We start from the raw sequence: 19992 nt of genomic DNA, 5'->3' as shown, positions 1-19992 counted from the left end.
GACTTTTTTTTTTTTTTTTTAAGTTTATGGAAAGCGTTTAAATTGGCCATATTGAGATAGTTATTTAAATATAAAATCGTGAAAAAGAATGGATAATAGTGTATTTCAATAAATTACAATTTAGTATATTAAATGACTGCCTGTTATGTTGGAAAGGAGCAAGGTTCACTACATGCAAATACTCAAACTACCTCTATCACCAAACCTCACTTTGAAAGTTGGTCCCTTTGCTTTCAGAATTACTGTCGCTTTATGTTCCATTTTGCATTGCTCTATATGGGCATGATACCCAAGCTTCAGTTTCTACTGAAATTAAATTTCTTTGCATCTATTTTAGTTTTAATATAAATGTTTAGATGTGTTAAATCTGATGTATAGTGGCTATTTACTGCACCAGATAGCATTGACTGATGGGAGCGTTTGCTCTCAGAAGTTCTCAATAACAAATATACTGATAGATGTCTTCACTTGCTTTGTGACGAGTTTTTCCTCTTCTTTACCTGTGGATTTGTACCCTTTCACAGGAACTCACCACTGAGACATGCAACACTAGTAGCAGCTGTGTGTTAGGACCACAGATGAATTCCAACGTACTTGAAAATAACATATGTAGGATGGCTCAGGAACATATTTATTTTCAGAATCTTGTACAAAAAACTGAAAAATTTGGACAACCAACCAACTCTGGAAATTCTGCGCTTTGATATTGTATGTCAGAAACATTTGCAAGTTCAACGCAATCTGCATTTTTCACAAGTGTCCAGTTTGCAGCAAAGTGTATTTGGAAACAAATTTTTCCACTAGCTCTCCCTCTAGCATCTTCATAGCTCTCCAGTGAATGTTCCCACAGTTTACTGGTTTGCCTTGGGGATGGCTTAGCTCCTCTTTGATGTAATCTAGCCAGAGATCTTTTAAAGGGGGAAAAAAAAAAAATCTAGTTATGTTCTGATCTGGCTGTGACAACAAACATGTGACCAGGCCTAACATAGAGGCTCTCCACATTAAAATGTTACATATGTGAATATAGTGAAGTCCAACTGTTTGATTCCTTGTACAGAGGAAGCTTTGCCTAGGGATTATAGTCCAGACATGAAGTCCAGAGAGCTGGGTTTTCTTCCCAGCGGTGACAGAGACATGCTTAACCTATATGCACACCATCTGTAAAATGGAGATACTATCCTCAAAAGGATGTTGTGTAAATGAACACATTTACACACGCTTGATTTGTACTTTTTACAAAAACTAGTGAGTTACAGATCGGTGCTTCACCCTAGGCCAGCCAATGTCAACAAATCCCACAAGCCCTGACTCATACAAGTAATCCCACTGACTTCAGTGGGACTACCCACATGAGTATTTGTTGGAATCAGGCCTCTAGACTAAAAGTACTATGGGGCAAGTTCACTGTAGAGGTCCATCCCTATTAAAGGCACAGCATCAGCAAACTGCACTATGCAGTTTAGCAGACATATGGGAAGGAAGATCACCCCTTCTCCTAGCTTGATGGAAACAAAGACACTGAACAAAAAAGCCTCCATACCAGAATCTGTAGAACCAAACTCTCTCAGGGCACGTTCATAGTATTCTCTCAGATTAAGCATCTTGCAGGATTCCTAAGAAAGGAAGAGTTTAAAGACCACTGATGGTATACAGAAACAAACCAAGCTGCTGCATTATTAATTAAATTGTTACACACACATCTCAGAAGTTTGAAGACTAGTTACCATATGTGACTTGGTTTTATATTACATGTTGTGGATCTACTTTAGAAGACAAATATGGAGATAACTGCAAACTAATTACATTATACTCAGACAACTACCCCTTCCTATTCAACTCCAAAGCTGTAACACATGTCCTACAAAATACTATACTAAGTTGATATGTAACACTTACTTGCTCTTTCTCTATTTCGATCATTTTCCTGAAGAACTTTAGTGAAAATGGGCGACTTTCATGCAAGCTAAAATGAAAGCATTAAGAACTTTAGACTTCAGATCTCCTCCAAACATATCTGGTTAGAAAGACGAGATTTCAGATTATTTTTCACCTGGTGAAGACTTTCTTTGCTTTCTTATAACCACCATCTCTGTAGGCCCAATCAAGGTATTTCTCTTTCATGGTTACCGAGTCAGCTGGGGCTGTGACAAGTAAGGATCTCTGCAAGTTAAACACACAGGATCTTTGCTACAGTTACAAAGTAACTGCAGAGAACTATACCAAATAATTCCTTCCAATTCCTTGTCTCCATTTTCATATACACTGGCATCAAATATCTGTCTCCTGAGAAAGAGACTGAATTTCAAGTACTGGAAAAAAAAGAGTATCCTAAACTGTAGCTGAAAAATGGCAGATGCAGCAAACCCAATATTTTTAACTACAAACTTCAAAATTAAATCAGAGCTAAAATTTCTTCCTTTCCAATATTCAAGTCAGTTTAAAGAGTTAATACTTTGCATTTCCAGAGCACTTCTCATCGGGAGGATTAATTAATTAATTCTCAAATGTCCCATAAAAAGCAAATATTTTACATTTATAAGTAGAGAAATTGAGGCAGAGAGGTGAAGTATTTTGTTCAAGGCTACTCAGGGGCGGTCTCTGTTGGGATTAGAACCAAAATGTTTTTCCTCTAATTTTCTGGTACAGTATTCATGCTCTCCTAAGGCAGGTTAGGTGTTGTGGCAAAGTACCTTGTTCTCCTCAGCAGACTTGGTCCTTTTTAGCCTTGGAGACACCGGTTTGGGCAAGGCAAATCCTTACAGGTAGCACAGGGTCCAGTTATTCCTTTCCCTGATCAGTCCCTTGTGCTTGCCTTCCTTCCCTTCTGGGAAGGGAGTACAGCCTCCCTTCCTTGAAGGGTTTGGTGTCTTGCTGCCCTTAGCCTACTAGCAGCTCCCTGCTTCTCTAACCCCACTGCACTTCCACACTGGAGAGGATTTAAAAAGGTCTCCAGCAGTTGGAGCCAGCTGAACCTAATTAGCTCCCTAGCAACCCCTTTTCCATCTGAACCTTATTTCCCCATGGTTCTCCTCAGTGGACAGGGAGAGGCCTTTTAATCCCCTGGGACTAATTACTACCCCTCCCTCTTTTGTAGCTGTTTGTCCTGGGTTTACCACAGTGTGCAAGAGAATATTTTACAGACTGACAGTTGAAAATAGGACACAAATTGTAAGCCACACAGATATTATAGGGGTAAATTTTTTAAAATGACTTAGGAACCTAAGCCCCATTTTCAGAAGTGACTTATGCTTCATAGTCTAACTGATTTAGATTACACAGCCTGCGACAGCAAGCCTCCCAGCCCGGGCTGGCAGACTGGCTTGTGTTACTGTGCTAAAAACAGATGTGTAGATGTTGTGGCTCAGGCTGGAGCTGGGGCTCTGGAGCCCACCCCTCTCCCTAAGCTTCAGAGCCACAACTTCAAAGCGCTTTTTACACAGCTATTTTTAGAGCACTAGCCCCACTGCCTTAAGTCTGTCGAGCCAAGCTGGAAAGCTCACTGTCATGGGCTGCATAAACATACCCTTAGAGCCGATGGCACTTAGTCCTCTTTAAACATTTTCCCCAAATGTTTCACCAGCACTGCATTCAAACTGATGATCAAAGCCTGAGACAAGGGCTGCCTGTAGAAAACGCTTGTTAAGCATGCCCCATGTACTGTCCCAGTATCTCATGGCCATTGACTTTCTAGTCCATTTCACACAGTAAGAGGAACTATATTTCCATCAGCCAAATACCTGGTAGAGGGCTTCTGTGTCTTCCTTGCTGTTTGCTCCTTCACCCCATTCCACCCATAGAGTCCATAATGGCAAACAGCCCTATAAAAGAAAAGGAAGCAGTTAAAGCTCAGGGCCAAGCCTCAGCTTGATCTGCATAAAAATGCAACAGTCACCACAGAGTTTAAAAACAATTTTACACAAACATTTCCAACCAACATCCACCCATGTTCTAACGTAGATGCTGTATATCTGGATGCAAAATCACCCATCAAAAGGGGCTGTCATGAACAAAGGACTAGTTCCCACGCACAAACAGCAACTACAGATTACATATGCCTCCATAATCTTCCTCCTCTCCAGGTGGAAAATGTTGCCTGGCTTAACAGCTGGTAGACATCATGCTTGGAGTGGGTACTTTTGTATCTCCAGACAGAGAAGTCCAAAGGCAGCAGAAGGGGGAAATAGATACCCTTCCTGTCTCCTCCACCTCGTGGAGTTCAGCTGTAGGCATCTGGGGTGGGGAAAATTCCTAGCCAGCTGATCAAAGCTCTAAACTCCATCCCCTTCCCACCCCAGAACTTTGGGGGCAGCTGCCCAGCCATGAAAAGCGGGTATTCTGGGATGCAAGAACACATGGGTACCTCTCCAAGACAGACATAGGGAATGCCAGTTGGCCACTAAAAGAACATGGAATCTAGCACCAGGATTCATTGTTCAAATCCTTGAAGTTTAAAATTTTTAAAAAGTCATGATTTTGTTTGTATTTCTCTGACAGACCTGAACATAGTATGTATTTTGAATGGTGAGCCTATATTTATTTTAAAGACTGGTTTGGGGCTTTACAATTTTAAGTAAATATAAAGCCACAGGTCAGAGAGTTCTTGTCGTAGAATATTGCACAATAGATTAAAATGCTCACAGACCTTAGATTTCACCTGTCTCACAGCCTCCTCAAAACACTGGGCCACATCGCTGCTGTTCAGTTTGATTAGCACGTGCAGTCTCGTGTCCCACATTTCCACCGACTGGCTAAAATGTTTGGTTGCAGCTGCAGCTACCTCTGTGGCCTTCTCAGAAAGGCCAACCTCCAGTAATAGGTGAAGCTGAAACAGCAGTTGAAGTTAATCAACAAGACAGGTCCACATAGTTTATCAAGAAATTAGGCCCTGATATGGCATTCCTGCACACCCAAAGCTCCTATTTACTTAAATGGCAATTTTGGGAGTGCAAGTCATTCAGAATCAGGGCCTCAGTCTAGTTTCCTGCATATATCCTTACCCACGGTTTGTATAAAGTCTCTGGCAGCAAGGTGGACTCATGGGCTCTGCTGAACACACTCAGAGACCTTTCCAGCCTCTGAAAGAGAAAGAGAATAAACTTTGCTGCTGTACATGCTGGAGTCTATCGAAATCAAGCTTACATTTTCAAGCCCCGGGCTTTCTAAGGAGCCCAAATCCCACTGAAATTCAATGGAAGATGGATGCCTACCACTTTAGCCTCCTTTGTAAATTCCAGCTTACAAGTGGCATTAGTTCCTCAGCCTTAAGGTTCCATCCTTCTTTTAGAAACAGATGCATACAGGTACCTTGCACACTGATTGTACAAGAAACATAGCAAAGCTCCCTTGCAGTTTTAAGGGCAGAGTCAAACCATAAATAGCTAATTTAAAGAATCAAATGCAAGGGAAATAGTTAAGGCAACAGCTTTCTTAATTCAGCCAGTCCGATTTAAGCACAGCTGTGGTGAAGATTCAGCAGTCCAGGCAATAAAGTCTGTTCATCCAGATAATGAAAAAACTATTTATTTACCCATCAAAATAATGCTCACTTTAAGTAAGTACGATTTTGCAGTGCTGGTACAGCATATTAAGAAGTTTGTCCTCCTACAGCGCCTTTCATTCCAAGGAGCTCACAGCACTTGACCAACTTTAACCTTCCTTTGCCCTCTGGGAAGCCAGGATGTATTATAACCCAGCAGAATGGTTAACTGAGCCACAGAAAGATCAAGCAATAGGCCAAGGTCACAAAGCAGTCCTGGAAATACAGGAGAGCCAAGGATTCCAGGTGCCAGTTCTAGCCACTATGTTTTTGGGAATATTAAAGATCACCATCTCTTTTGTGAATGCTGCAATGAGACTGGACAAGAACCAGATACGGCAACATGGGCCAGAGGCTGAGACAATGAGAGTCAGGAGATCTGGGTTCTATTTCCAGTTCTTCCATTGACACTCTGTGTGATCTAGGGCAAGTCTTTCTCTGCCTCAGTTTCTCCATCTGTAGAATGGGGATGATACTTAAACAACTTCAGGAGGGAAAATTAAGATCCCTGGATTAAAACTGTTATAAATAAAATTAAATTAAAAAAATTCTTTGCTGTTAGGTTATGTTCGATCGACATTATTTTTGTATAGCTTTTGTTGATAAAAGTATAATTAAAGAAACAAACAATGTGAGTTAGCAACATTTTCTTAAAAGTTCAGGTTTTATAATTAAGGTATTTTTCCTCCCCACTACAGGAACTCAAGAAAGCCCCAAACTTCTGGTCATTTACTTGAATCAAAAATGTTTAATCAGTTTCAAGCTTTCCCACCCCATACAGAACAAGACTGGTTCACATCTGGGGATACATGCATGCCAATTTTCAGCTAGATGACCACATGGGAAGACTGATTTATACAGCCCTGAAGGAGGATGCCTAATAGGAAGAACAACTGATCCTTAATGACAGCTATCAGTCCAAATAACTAGCCAATTGTTCTCATATGAGCTGCATTATTTTTTCAAATTGATGGAAATCTACCATAGTTTACAAGGATATCACGAAGACAGACTATGGAAGTCAGTGACAGCAGGAGATTTTGGTATTATGAATGTACGATGAACGCTTACCTTCCGTCTCAATTCCTCACTATTGGTTTTCCTGTTAAGTCTCTCCAGGCAAAAAGTGACATAGCATTTCCACATGGCCTCTGCAAAGTCAAAGGGACAGTTAACCAAACACTGAACAAAACCATAGCAGAGAGCACAGACACCTGTCTTGTTGAGGGGGCAGGGTGAGATGTCAAGCACTACTACAATTATAAATACTATCAGTGATGCATCCATAATTATGCCAAATGAATATTTAAAATAACTTGCCTGCAATATGAACTACAGATGTTAATGCTTAGCAAATAGACTTCAACCCAATTGTAATTTTACTCTGAAGAGCGTTCAGGACTCAAGTCAATAAAGCATTTAATCACATGGTTAAGTCCATCCCCATTCACAGAAGCACTTTAGCACATGCTTAACTTTGAGTGCCTCCTCCAGTTCTATTGAAATCCACGAGAGTGAAGCACGTACTTAAGTGTTTTGCTGAACTGGGGCCAAAATGAGGATGAAATGTGGTTCCTGGCACGAAGGCCAAGGGCAGGACAAATGCATGGGTTAAAGATTATCCTCCAGGACCTAAAGGCACAGTAGCAAAAGGCCATGGCTCTTAGTATCCAGGGAATTATAGACTAGTCAGCCTAAATTCGATACCTGGAAAGATACTAGAACAAATTATTAAACAATCAGTCTATAAGCACCTACAGGAAAATAAGCTTATAAGTAATAGCCAGTGTGGATTTGTCAAGAACAAAAATCATGCCAAACCAACCCAGTTTCCTTCTTTGACAGAGTCACTAACTTAGTGAGTGGACGGGGAAGCAGGAGACACGATATATCTTGATTTTAGTAAGGTTTTTGACAATCCCACATGACATTCTCATAAGCAAATTAGGGAAATGTGGTCTAGATGAAATTACTAGAAGGTGGGTGCACAACTGATTGAAAGACTGTACTCAAAGAATAGTTATCGATGGTTCGCTGTCAAACTGGGACCGCATATGTACTGGGTCAGTGCTGGCTCTGATACTAGTCAACATTTTCATTAATGACTTGGATAATGGAAAGAAAAGTAGGCTTATAACGTCTGTGGATGACACCAAACTGGGATGGGTTGCTAGCACTTTGGAGGATGGGATTAGAATTCAAAATGACCTCAACAAATTGGAGAATTGGTCTGAAATCAACAAGATGAAATTCACTAAAGACAAGTGCATGTACTACACTTAGGAAGTAAAAATCAAAGACAACTGCAAAGTGGGGAATAACTGGCTAGGTGGTAGTAATGCTGAAAAGGATCTGAGGGTTACAGTGGATCACAAATTAAATGAGCCAACAACACAATGTAGTTCTGCAGTATATTAACATGAGTGCATATGTAAGATGTGGGAGGTAACTGTCCCAATCTCGTCAACGCTGGTGAGGCCTCAGCTGGAGTTGTGTGTCCAGTTCTGGGCATCACACTTCAGGAAAGATGTGGACAAAGAGAGTCCAGAGGAGAACTACAAAAATGATAAAAAGTTTAGAAACCTGATTTATGAGGAACAGTTAAAAAAAACTAGGCACGTTTAGTCTTGAGAAAAGATGACTGAGGAGGGGACTCTACGTCTTCAAATATGTTAAGGGCTGTTATAAAGAGGACTGTGATCAACTGTTCTCCATGTCCACTGAAGGCAGGACAAGAAGTAATGGGCTTAATCTGCAGCAATTTAGGTTAGATATTAGGAAAACCTTTCTAACTATAAGGGTAGTTAAGCTCTGGAACAGGCTCCCAAGGGAGGTTGTGGAATACCCATCACTGCAGGATTGTAAGACACACACTTTTCAAGGATGGTCTAGGTATACTTGGTCCTGCCTCAGCACAGGGGGCTGAACTAGAGGACCTCTTGAGGTGCCTTCCATTCTTACATTTTTATGATTCTACTACAGCCCATGTCTTCCCATGGGCCATCATGCAGAGATACCACTATACAGAGAGAGTGGCTGGTAAATCTATAGTCATTCCCTAAATAAGCTATATAAAAAAAAAACTGTTTAAACATGTCTGGGCTACTGTTGTATTTACAAATGCAATCATGTTTAGTGTAGGCAGGAGCCAAGTATAAAGATCCATTCCACTGACATTCTATGTATGCTGCTTAGTTACAATATATTTGAATTCTATGGGTTTCCATCAGACAGATGCTTAAAACTGATTATTCTCTATCAACGGTTTCCAAACAGGGGTCTGTAGAGATCAGGCTAGTTGCAAGCTTCGGACTCCCATTCACTAAATCACATTCCAAAAAAAGCTAAAAAATAAATGCTTTTCCAGTATGCTATTCCAGGTAAGCAATTGGTGCCTTTGCTACAAAGATGTTGCAGGTTTGTGAGTGGGCAGGGACATGGCCTGTTGAATTGGATATGGAAGAGGTGGCTTCCCCAAGATACTCCCTTTCTATTAAGATATGGGCCCCGGCTATAAAAAGCTTAGGAAGCCTTGCTGCACATTTCTTGCAAGTGCTAGTATACAAAAATATTGAGAAAACCAATTTTAAAATCGAAGCAGAATTTCTAACCTGTGGGGAGCGCTGTCACCGCTTCCTCAAAGACTGCACAGCACCGCTCCTCCTTCTGGGCCACCTCGGATGCTTTCGTCTGTTTAGATGAACATTCTGGGGATGGCAAGGACCCCTTCTCCAGCTCCCGACGGGCCATGTAGTCCCATGTAAGAGGATCATCAGCATGCTCAGCCTGTAAGCTAACCCACACAGTCTACGATGTCATGTGCGAACTGCCATCTTGCTTCAAGCTCATTCTAGAGGAATGGAATTATGGAGTCGCCAATTGCAATTTACTCTAAGGGGATAATTCTAAGGAATTAAATTTCATTGATAAAATGTTTCACCTTCCATAAGAGGCAGTTAACCAAAATTTTGGCCTGTTTCTTTGCAACAGTGCTTGAACTTGACTGTCAGCTTTAGAAGCAGCTCTTTTGGAAAAAGAAATGCATTGGAAAACTTAATATATGCAATTACAAGCAACTAAGTGAACTAGGAAGTTATACATTTCCTGAAAATTGTTATCCTGAGTATAAAAAGTCATTCTCCGAGGACAAAAGCTTTTTATCCACATTTTGTCAGCATGCTATCAAGTGAAGCCAATTTTGCATTATATATACATACAACATCCTCCTCCAGAAAGTTGGTTTGCCTGGGGCACCAAAGTTTGTTTGTTTGACACTAAAAATTGGTCTTTTTCTTAAAAAGAAGTCTTGTTGGATCTTAACATCCAACTTCCCCAGTACAGTGTGTCTGACACCAAACTGTCAACTGGCCAGAAATTAGGACCTCACTGGCAATTATTTTTTTTTTTTTAAATCAACTTACTTTTCAAGAATTTCTTTTTGCAAGTCTTGTGTAAAATCAAAGAGCTTTGCAATTGAAAGCAAGGACAGGTAGAACTCAGCACCTAAGATCAAGAGAGCAAAGAAACTCAATGACAAGTAAGATACTACATTCCTTTGGTACACTGCATTTCTGTCATCTTTGCTGGTTTTCAAAGGTTTTACAGATGTTTCCAAGAAAGTAAATACAATACTGTAAAATCTATCCAGCTACTGAAAAGTAATCATTCTAATGCATATATTAGGACAGACCAGATGTTATTTATCTGTTTATTTTTCACTGTCTGTTTCATGTTAGTCATTAGGGCAAGCAAGGCCATGACCCTGCAACCTATACTGTCACCGGGAGTCTTTTGGAAGGGAATGGCACTTCTTGCTTGAGTCACATCCTTTTTGATCCTGAAAATATTTCTATGCTTGGTTTTAATTGAGGTCATAGTTGAAAAAGCAGATTTACAATACAGCATGCAGGGAAGAGAGAAGGGTTTAATGAGACGTGCTTTGTCATTTGTATTACCATTACTACTGTATCCAGAAAATATTTTTTGATTTTTACAAATGACTATGGGCCTGATGTTGTGTTTATGCAAATCTAGTGATTGTGAACTCAAACATAAGGGGTGTGGAAGGGCAATGGCTGCTATTTCAGGCAAAAGGCGGGTGAGCCAGAGAAGGTGCCAGCCTAAAAAAATGGCTATGAATTACCATTTTGTGCTACCCATTTAGTACCTCCATACTGCTCAGGTTTTGTGCAGGAAAGGGTGAATTTTACCAATTGAGGACACATCTCTGTGCATACAATGAAGCCAAGACTAGCCACACTAGATACCAGTGACTCACTCCAACATGGTCGTTTTTCCATTAAACAAGAGGGGAGGGGAAGCATTCAATTACCTTTGATTTTCTGAACGGCATTTCTGTAGATTATTCGAGCCATTTCCCCATTAAGAACCTCCTCAGAATAACTGAACTCGCCCTAAAATGTGAGATAACTAACTTTAATGTTGTTTCTTTTTGAACTTCCATTCTCTGCAAAGAAGATTTAGAACTGGTGATGGACATTTTCCTCCACCACAAACACATCTCTGTCTAGTTTATAGAGACAGATTAGCATTAAATCAATCCTTACTACAAAAGAGAGGAAACCAGTTTAACTAGTCTTCATCAGAAACTGGTAGTTACTTTTAAACAGGTGGGTACAGAAAACAAACAAAAATAAAATGCCTTTACCAACAACTGTTGTGTTCCCTTAAGGAAAGTCAAATAAATATATAAACCATGTGATCTGACCATAAACCTGTAGCCAAAGGTCTGATATCCACAGGAACTTAAGTTATAATTGAACAAACAGACTGGTTCCTCCAAATGGCTATAGATCTCAAACAGTACATTTAAAAGGTGCACTTCTAGCAGTGCAGTCAATTACAGCAGAACTTCGTTTACCAGATCTAACTGGGACTTGGGCCAGATCAGATAATCAAAATGTGATAACCTGAAGAACGGGAAAGTGCAAGGCTGCAGCGCCATCTAGCAGCAACGGGAGTGATCACCCGCTTCTGGATCTGTGTACCCTGATTGTTCAGTTAATGGAGAGAGCCAAATAATGGAGGGCCAGAGAACGGGGTTCTACTACTGTACTACATACTTCTAAGACCCTCTACCTTAAAGAGCATTTGCCTGTCTACAACACAATCCATTTTAAATAACAGAAATTGCAAGTGTCCTACCAAGTCCATCTTGGCTTGTTCAAACTCTTTCTTTTCTTTTCTCTGCTTTTCAGCATGCATCAGTTCCATTCGGAAATACTGCAGGCAATAGGGAGGATAAAATGGGAGGAGAAGAGGGGGTAAATATTTATGGTGCACGGAAAACAAACACATGGACATTTACTAAAGGAAGCCTTGTGAAGATTTGCAAGTAAGAACTTCCCACCAATGTCTAGGAGTCCCATTGTGAATGACTTAAGTTTTGAAAAATAGCAATGAAGCAACTATTTTAAAAACACAGGATTAATGCATCACAATATGTAGTTTGCTGACTTATTTTAAGCAACTATAATATAGCTTTATTTGTGATAACACTGCATTAGCAAGTGATCAGTAAAACGCTTTGCAAAAACAATTACATCTTAGTAATATTTCAGTTCACTGCAGCATCTGCTATTCCATGTTTGCCGAGATGTGAGGGGGACACTGCCCATTATATATGCAGATTATGAAGTGTGCACTTTGGCAATCGATCACTGTATAGCCCTAGATCCAATTAACAAGTGTACGTACACTGAAATCAGATGACAGACCACCAGCCTTTTTCCATTTTAGAAACAGCATCTCCCATAATAGCAATCTCGTGACCCACAATCAGCATTGACTTTGCCAAAGGCTCCAGGAACACACCCCTTAAGCCCCTCTTTGGGATTTGTTTTGTTATGGTTGCTCGTGCCAGTGAAAGTTCACTTACTGCATAAATAATAAGAGTGCTAGATACAACACAGTACCAGCTATTATAATACAAATTAAGAGGAAGTTGGCATACTCCACACTCAGGAAAGACTACCATTGACTTGAATGGGAGTTTCGCCAGAGGAGGGAATGCAGGCCTCCTGTGATTAAGCAACCTTGCAGTAATGTAATTACAAAGCTGCTCTCTCTCTCTCTCTCTTCTCTGGAATTCACATTTACCAAGTAGGGACCTTCACTGACTTCCAAACCTGCTCCCTACAAAAGCCATTCCTCAAAATTCATTTTCTCAACCAGTATGCTTTGCCCGTATCTAATGATGTGAAAACCAGAACTAAGGGCCTGATTCTGTTCTCATTTAGACTGTTGTAAGTTAGAGGAAACTCAATTGAAGTCAATGAAGTTATAGCAATGTAAAACTCCTGGAGAACTGGGCTTTAAGCAAGTGCATGTGAGAGGACGGGCAAAATAGGCTAAAGCAAATCTGATCGCAATGTGGGCTATTTATACTAAATTGGTTAAGATAAAACAACTCCCCCAGCAGACAGTTTGGATGCCAAGCTCTAACACAGAGAACTCCCAGTGTTTCCTGTAGATGTAGAACTACCAGTGCCTAGAAACAGGCATTTAAGTGCAAGTCAGAATTTCTCCTAACTATAGGTGTGAGGATTTTACTCTGATTTGTTTAAAGCCAGTCTTGCAAAACTGTCATGAAATATTACCAATTTAAGTCCAAAACCAATAATCTGCTCACGCTTCCCAGGACATTGGGAAACTAATCTTTGCAAGACGGATCCAAGCAAACATAACTATACACAGAAGCAGAACCATAAACTCACTTCTTGATACAGTTTTGGAGACTCTGGATGAAAGCGCAATGCACGAAGGAACAAGTGCCTGGCACTTTCAGATGAGAGGCGTTCCTCCATTTCCCACTTGGCGGCCATAATCCACAATGCTACAACAACACACAAATGGATCTGTTTCAGTCTCTGCTACAAGACTAATGGGAAAAGAGAGGCAATTCTGGAAGATACCACCGAGAAAATACAATACATGACTTTAAACCCAAGGGGGGCGTGAGGGGGAACTTAGTACGTTCAAAGTGTTCCACTTCAGGGATATTTGTGTAGTTCCCTGCTCTCCTTCGGGGAAGGGCCTTCAAGGCCTGAGGACGCCTACAGACACTATTTTTCCTGATCTGCTAGCATGATCCTTCCTTCAGAGCCCTCTCATTGCAGTGACATTCCCTTTAGAGGAGCAGCAAGGTGCAAAATGCAAGAGAGGAACTGTTAAGGAGTTGAACTGGGAACTGAAAGAGCAGTAGGTTGAATTGACACTAGTTTGTCACGCTAGCATATTATATTGTTCTTCTAAATTAACCAAACTGGCTGATTGAGGGGGGATTTGATAACTGCTTTCAACTACCTGAAAGGGGGTTCCAAAGAGGATGGATCTAGGCTGTTCTCAGTGGTAGCAGATGACAGAACACGGAGTAATGGTCGCAAGTTGCAGTGGGGGAGGTTTAGGTTGGATATTAGGAAAAACTTTTTCACTAGGAGGATGGTGAAACACTGGAATGCGTTATCTAGGGAGGTGGTGGAATCTCCTTCCTTAGAAGTTTTTAAGGTCAGGCTTGACAAAGCCCTGGCTGGGATGATTTAGTTGGGGATTGGTCCTGCTTTGAGCAGGGGGTTGGACTAGATGACCTCCTGAGGTCCCTTCCAACCCTGATATTCTATGATTCGAACGCAAGACACTAAAAAGCATTTTACTGTACCTGGCTTGTTCGGATGAATGGCTAGCATGGCAGAAAACACCTTGCTAAGCTGAATTTTTTTATTCTGTAAAGACAAGAGAACTCCTTGAGTTTTACCTGTTGTGAACATTTTAGCATTGAACTGACCCATCTGCAACAAAGATGCATTACCGAGTATTGACAGCAACACTACAGTTGTGATGAAAAAGACATTTCCATTCCAACCCCACTATTTTTAGTAACTTCCCTCCCGAGAAAAAGATTGCCTTTTGGGAATGGCATTCCTCATATTTGTTCAGCGTTAAAGATGTTACTTCTATAATATTACAGGAAAGTAAAATTTTGAATACTCACCCATTTCTTGCAAAAAGCCACATGTGACAACCACAGTTGAACGTCATCCTATTGGAAAGGCAAGGAGATAGAATTAACTAGGAAGAAACAACACTGCAATAATACATCTTTAGAACTGCTTGCGCATTTTGAAAAAAGTATAGAGCATACATTTGTTATGACTGAAGTAGAGCAGTCACTCTGCTGCTTGTGGTTCTCCCTTCCTTCACACCTTCCTCCCGTGCATGCAAACCCCTGCATCCCTTCAAGGATGCCTCAAGGATCCCATCCCTCAATCCCAAAATACAGTCTCCTCTTTCCCCATCATCTTCCTGCACCATTCAGAACTCATCAGCACAGTTCCTTCATCACCCTGAAGAGGTATTACTGCCAGATTACTCAAGGAAATACCCTTCACCTGAAACTACTCCAAGTTTCCAGCCCTTGCCAGACAAATCCACATAGCAATATAAAGAACTACAGCAGCTAGAGAGGAGAAAGACCTAGTAGATCATAGAGTCTATCTGTTCACAGGGCAGAATATTGTCCCTCCAAGACGCTGTGTATCAGATACTGGAGCATTACCCCTAAACTACCACCATCTTTTTGAACAAACATCTATTTAACTTTTATTTTATATTCTCCTGCATTATCACAGATACTTGTTAGCAGTTATGCTTGTATTTATTCTCTTACATCACATTGCATCAAGAGGTTGTTTAACACTGCCAGGCCCTACATAAGGAAATGTACTTACTTTCCATTTTTCTGTGGCACGCTTGAAGAGGCCATGTATTCTCTGCACAATAGAATACTCAATCTCATCCTTCTTAAATGAATATCCAATGCGCTGAGAGGTGGGAAAAAATAATCTTTAATATTCCTGCCCTGTCAAGATTTGATTTATGCTACTTTGTATTGTAAGGAGTTCATCAACTTACCGATCTTCTTTTCTTGATCAGTTCCAACAGATTAATTTCATACTAGGGGAAGTGGAGAAAACAATTACAAAGTAGTTGGAAGAAAAAACAGTTTCCAAGTCAAACCCTTTATAGCTGTTAAATAGCTAATCAGGTGGACAATAAGAATTAAAGCCACGACAGTAGTTATCAAGTTAGAGCCAAACATTTGTCAGTTATGCATCTATGGAAGTTGCCAGCACTCCAGTTGGACTATTTATATCAGATGTGACATTTCAGACACTCTCAAGTTCAATTAATAAGTTAAATGCTACCACAAAATAGGTCACACTTTATTATTAATAATAAATTGCATTTCTCTAGCACCTTTAGGAGGGTGCCTTAGCTAAGCCTCAACATTTCTGAATAGAGAAGGAAGCTGACGCACAACAAAATTAGGTGTCTTGTCCACGGTCACATAGCAAGTCTGTGCCAGAGTCAAGAACAGAAACCAGAACACCCGATTCCCAGTCCTGTGCTTTAACCACTAGCACATGCTTCCTCAGGTAATGTTAGCGTTATTAAAGGACCTGACTAACACAATAACCCTTAATAAAACGTACCTGAATGTAATTGATAAAGTCTTCCTTATGGAGAGCTCTCCTCTGTATTTTATATTCTAGAGCTGAGGCCTTCTTAATGACTGCCCTGGAGAAATGTAAGAATTCCATTTTTAGGCATTCTTTAATTATTTTTAATCCCAGAAAAACTGACATTGCTGCAGTGTACAGCACCACACACCTACAGGGCAGGTTTTAAGTTCAGTTTTGTTCTTGTCATTCCTTTTCCACATGGCAAGAGTCAAATGATGACCAAACAATGAACTGTCAAATTGTTACACGTGTTTGTGACAGAGGCAGGGTCTCCATTCTGTTCATTCTTGAATTCGATCTCCCCCCATTGTGACATCCTACAGTTACAGGCACTGAGCCGCTTTAGACCTTGGGTTCTTGGATTGTCTCCCATACTACTCACCATTTCTATTAAGTTGTTACAACAGCCTCAAGTAAAACTCAAGGCAGATTTCCAGTCCACACACAGCTTTTTCAGACCCAGAGAAAATTAAAATTAAGCTAAAAACCTCCCTTTTCAAACGTTAATCACCATTCTGGCAAATGACTGCCTACATCCCTTGGATTTTTTAGTTTAGTTGCTAAACTGGTGTTTACTACTCCTGCCTGACAAAAACCTGTGCTCTGCTCACCACCTCCAACAACATGCGCGTGGAGCTCTATTTCAGCCTCCATTTGCCTCTCCCATAACTGGACCCAGGTGGGTCCTCTCCCACCCTCCAATAACCTGAACTGGATTCTACCCAAACCTCTGCCTGCTCCTCCTCACAGACCCTGATAATACTGGCTCAGGCTCAGCTCCTTCTCCAATAACATTAGCTGTAGTCCAGCTTCTGCCTCCCACAAGCAATGTCCTACATTCGTCTCCCTAATAAACTGGGCTCTGAGCTCCAATGCAGCCCCAGTCCCCCTTGCCTCATAATGCGGGTCCTGATTCTGGCTCAGCCCTTCAACCCAATAATCTCCATCCATCCCTCCCCCAATAACCTGGTCTCTGACCCCAATAACCTTGGTTCTAGATCAGTCTCTACATCTCCCCAACAATATGGCTGTTGTCTCAGACCCCCCCCAATAGCCTCAGCTCCCACCCCATAATGCAGCTTCAAGCTCAACCTTCCCTCCCCCACAATACCTGGGCTCTGTCCCTCTAGAACTAATCCCTTGGGCTCCAGCCCAGTCTCTGCCCTGACCCCCAAAGGCCTCATCCACTGGACTCTAGTCCAGCCTGGGAGAAGTTCTATCGCCTCTATGTGCAGGGGCTCAACTTGACAATTGAAATAATGCCTTCTGGCCTTGGATTCTATGAATCTCCCTGTTCATCCCTTGCCTTCATGGGACATGGAGAAAATAGGACTGCTTGTTATTTCTCTCAACATACTCAGAGCACTTGCAGGTTCAGACAATGACTGTAATCAAATCTCGTGCTTCTGGTCTTCAGACCATGCCTGGAGGAGTCAGAAAGGATTTCCCCCCCGCCCTGGCACAATTGGTCATATATGATTGCAAGTGGGGGGTGGAGAACAGTCAACCTTCCTCTGAAGCTTCAGAGGATGGCCACAGCAGAGATGGGACAATGGACCAATGCTGTGAGGTGCTACAGAGAAACCTTGATACTAGCTTATCTACCCGGCTGCTGTGTCTTGCTCATGTGCTCAGGGTCCAACTGAGGTCCAGGTTTGAGGCCAGGAAGGACGCAGGGACCCTGGGGGGAGCGGGGACTTCCTCTGCAGCATGGGGCCAGCTGGGAACCTGGGCACCTCTTACCTGAACAATTCCCTTTCCCTGCCATTGCAGGGGGCCTTGGCTAGTTTTGTATCCCGGGGACTAGCCCGATTAGACTGCCTGGGTTCGATACAGGGGTCCTGCAGGGTGTTTCCTGGCCTGAGACACACACGCGCTACTCACGGATCTCGCTCTCTCGGCCTTACACGCTATGAAACCAACCCTCTACCCCCGGGGCCCCGGACCCCGATCCCCTCGCCCAGCCCCTCTCACTTTATCTCTTTGCGCGTGAAGAGCCCGACCCGCTCCAGCTGCTCCAGCTCCGGGAGCCGGCCCTCGATGCGCTGCTCGATCCTCTCCGCCATGGCGGGCGGGCGGGGCGAGCGGCGCTGCCGGGAGCGGGGCCGGAGCAACCAGGGCCCACGTGCGACTCGGCAGCCCCGGCGCGGCTTCCGGCCTGGGCCTCAGCCCGGGGAGCCGCCGCCGCCGCCTGCGCCGGGCACGTGGCTCTGCCGCCCCCCTGCGGCTCCTGGCGCAACTACGGCCAGCGCCGGCTCCCGAGGTATCAGCCGCCGCTGCTGCTGCAGCCCCCAGGAGCCCGGGCTCCGCCCCAGCCCCTGCCGGGGTCCCGCCGCGCAGGGAGGGTTTGGCTGGATGGGTTTCTAGGGGACCTTTCTGAAGCTCGTTTCCTACAGGCCCTGATCCCGCGAGGGGATCCGAGCGGAGCTGGAATCCCAGGGCCCCGGAGCTGCCGCTGGCTGTACGTTGCCAGCTCGTGTGGGAGTTGTTTGTACGGGGGGGGGTTGTAAAGCTGCCAGCTCAGGGGCCCTGTGGCTGTAGGAGACGCTCAGCTTTTGCTTAAACAAAAAATACACGTGTAGCCCTTTCAAGGGGAAATCTGGAAAATGTGACCCCCCCCCCCCAAGGCTAAATAAACCCCGCAAAGAGAAATATAAAGAACCCCTAATTTTAAAAATCATGAGATTTTTGAAAGTAATCTTACGATTTTTCAAGGCCTGACTCATGCTTTTTGAACGCTAGCGGATGGTAACACTGAGCTCCTTGCAGAATCAGGGCCTAACTCTCCCAAATTGCACGTAGACTGGAACACTGTGAATAAGGTTAGTTCAAGAGTTGGTCCCAAATTTCAACCTTTTGTTTGTTCATTGGTCAACACTCTTACAAAAATATGTCGTGGCATTTTGAATTTTGAAATTTTTGAACAGTTCTAGCTGATTTATCAAAGCCAAAATGCAGGTCTCAAGCAAGGTGTGACAAAGACCAAGAATGAGAGAGAGAGAAATAAACTATTCGTGCAGGGAACTTAAAATACTGTGTGATTTCTTCCAGTGGGTCTATAACCTCAGTTCAATGGTCAATTGTTTCTGATATAAAGAATTGGCAACCATAGGGGACATGAAATTTGTGTAAACGGTAGGGAACCGTGGTTCTAAAATGAGTGATGCCCTGGAAATCAGGAACCTTTGAGGGTTGATTTTAAAAAATCATGAATGGGATTTTAAATATTTAGTACTCATACAGGGTTAGATTGTCACAGCTTTTACTCCGCTGTTTGGGAGAGTAAAACACAGCCTTTAGTCATAATATCATAATGTCATTACATAAATCCATGGTACACCCACTGCTTCAATGCTCTGTGCAGTTCTGGTTCCCGCATCTCAAAAAAAGATATATTAGAACTGGAAAAGGTACAGAGAAGGACAACAAAAATGATCAAGGGTATGGAACAGATTCTGTATGAGGAGAGATTAAAAAGACTGGTTTCAGAGTAGCAGCCATGTTAGTCTGTATTCGCAAAAAGAAAAGGAGTACTTGTGGCACCTTAGAGATTAACAAATTTGTTAGTCTCTAAGTTGCCACAAGTACTCCTTTTCTTTTTATTAAAAAGACTGGGACTGTTCAGTATGGGAAAGAGAGAACTGAGGGGGGATATGACAGAGATCTATAAAATCATGACTGGTTTGGAGAAAGTGACTAAGGAAACGTTATTTACCTCTTCACATAACACAAGAACCAGGGGTCACCCGATGAAATTAACAGACAGCAGGTTTAAAACGAACAAAAGGATGTACTTCTTCCCACAATGCACAGTCAACCCGTGGAACTTGTTGCCAGGGGACGTTGTGGAGGCCAAAATTATAACTGGCTTAAAAAAAGAATTAGATACGTTGATGGAGAATATGTCCATCAGTG

At 42.3% G+C, this 19992-nt stretch overlaps 1 protein-coding gene across 1 annotated transcript; it reads right to left on the bottom strand.

Moving 5' to 3' along the window:
- Positions 1 to 613: 613 nt before the first annotated feature.
- On the bottom strand, positions 614 to 18334 carry UTP6 (UTP6 small subunit processome component). Its single transcript, XM_038372239.2, has 19 exons — positions 18052 to 18334; positions 16048 to 16132; positions 15467 to 15508; positions 15283 to 15375; positions 14547 to 14594; positions 14214 to 14277; positions 13273 to 13391; positions 11702 to 11779; positions 10869 to 10950; positions 9958 to 10039; positions 9148 to 9329; positions 6608 to 6687; positions 4998 to 5075; positions 4643 to 4822; positions 3738 to 3818; positions 2051 to 2160; positions 1897 to 1963; positions 1541 to 1613; positions 614 to 908 (listed from the first exon to the last, which is right to left on the bottom strand). Exons 1-19 carry the CDS (start codon positions 18141 to 18143, stop codon positions 751 to 753), a joined length of 1794 nt encoding a protein of 597 aa, XP_038228167.1. The 5' UTR covers positions 18144 to 18334; the 3' UTR covers positions 614 to 750.
- Positions 18335 to 19992: the final 1658 nt, after the last annotated feature.

This window comes from Dermochelys coriacea, chromosome 14 (assembly GCF_009764565.3).
Source record: "Dermochelys coriacea isolate rDerCor1 chromosome 14, rDerCor1.pri.v4, whole genome shotgun sequence".
NCBI classification, from domain to species: domain Eukaryota; kingdom Metazoa; phylum Chordata; order Testudines; family Dermochelyidae; genus Dermochelys; species Dermochelys coriacea.
Note: the sequence above shows the minus strand (reverse complement) of the source record. Positions and strands in the feature narration are given on the sequence as shown.

Bases quoted from the DNA above. Each gene is read 5' to 3' on its own strand.
- UTP6 (XM_038372239.2), bottom strand. From the start codon at position 18,143: ATGGCGGAGAGGATCGAGCAGCGCATCGAGGGCCGGCTCCCGGAGCTG. The intron at 14,595-15,282 runs GTAAGTACATTT...CCTTTCCAATAG, and splicing joins GTGCCACAGAAAAATGGAAA to GATGACGTTCAACTGTGGTT. The intron at 6,688-9,147 runs GTTAGAAATTCT...TTGACTTTGCAG, and splicing joins GGTGACAGCGCTCCCCACAG to AGGCCATGTGGAAATGCTAT.